The sequence below is a fragment of the Aplysia californica genome, unplaced genomic scaffold (genome assembly GCF_000002075.1).
Source record: "Aplysia californica isolate F4 #8 unplaced genomic scaffold, AplCal3.0 scaffold00234, whole genome shotgun sequence".
Lineage (NCBI taxonomy): Eukaryota > Metazoa > Mollusca > Gastropoda > Aplysiida > Aplysiidae > Aplysia > Aplysia californica.
Window position 1 is genome coordinate 999,331 of NW_004797504.1, and position 1,062 is coordinate 1,000,392.

Here is a 1,062-nt window from a genome sequence, read left to right on the forward strand (position 1 = left end):
TAAATATATATTTACATTTGTCTTTGACCTTGACAGGTAAAGGCCTTAGTATCTGGGACATGTTCACGTCAGACAGCAGTCACGTGACCGGAGGTGGGGACGCCAAACAGTCAGCAGACACCTACCACCACGTCGACGATGACGTGACTTTGCTCAAAAACCTCGGGGTACTTCACGTTTGGTTTTGTTTGTTTACGTATTGTTGTTGTTGCTATTGCAGTTGTTGTTTTTGTAGTTGTTTTTGCTTTTGTTCTTTGTTTTCTAAAACAGCACCTGGACATGGATGGCTGGTGCCTCTATAAATAAATCATTGATGGTCTTTGTTTTCTCAAAGACCTCGGGATACGTTCCACTTTTTTGGTTCGAGTGTGCCGCCATATTGCCTTCGGTAATATACAGGTAGGCATAATTATGTGTCCGCTACATTCATAAAGAGAAAATCCTTGTATTTTCTTTTTCCAATAAAGAAATATTCCCCTCTGCAGACGCACTGGTCATCATCAGACATTGACGATTGAACTATTATCATTATTGTTTGGTGGGTGAGTAAGTAGGTAGGTAAGTAGGTAAGTGGGTAGGTAGGTAGGTAGGTAGGTAGGTAGGTAGGTAGGTAGGTGGGTAGGTAACATGACAAGTGATTTTGCATCCGCGACCGTAAACAAAAAAGAATTAAACTGTTTTAACAATTTTACTTCAAATTTTTCAGGTGGGCAGCTATAAATTCTCCATCTCATGGCCTCGAATTTTCCCCAACGGCACGAAAGACAATGTGAACCAAGCAGGTGTCAAGTTTTACAACACTCTGATTGACAAGCTCTTGGCCAATCAGATCACGCCATTTGTCAGCCTGTACTACTGGGACCTGCCCCAAGACCTACAGGACAAAGGCGGTTGGTCCAAAGACGAGTCGGTCACGTGGTTCGGCGACTATGCTGACTTCTGCTTCAAGACTTTTGGCGACAGGGTGAGAAGAAGAAGAAGAAGAAGAAGAAGAAGAAGAAGAAGAAGAAGAAGAAGAAGAAGAAGAAGAAGAAGAAGAAGAAGAAGAAGAAGAAGAAGAAG

General features: G+C 42.4%; 1 protein-coding gene across 1 annotated transcript in view; it reads left to right on the forward strand.

The window, feature by feature from the left end:
• Positions 1 to 36: 36 nt before the first annotated feature.
• The window catches only part of LOC101862875 (lactase-phlorizin hydrolase), a gene marked incomplete at its 5' end in the record, with an annotated part of 20,142 nt that continues 19,116 nt past the window's right edge, over positions 37 to 1,062 (forward strand). The window contains 2 exon segments of the mRNA XM_035970202.1: positions 37 to 167; positions 707 to 994. Of these exon segments, the coding sequence (XP_035826095.1) occupies positions 37 to 167; positions 707 to 994 (419 nt within the window).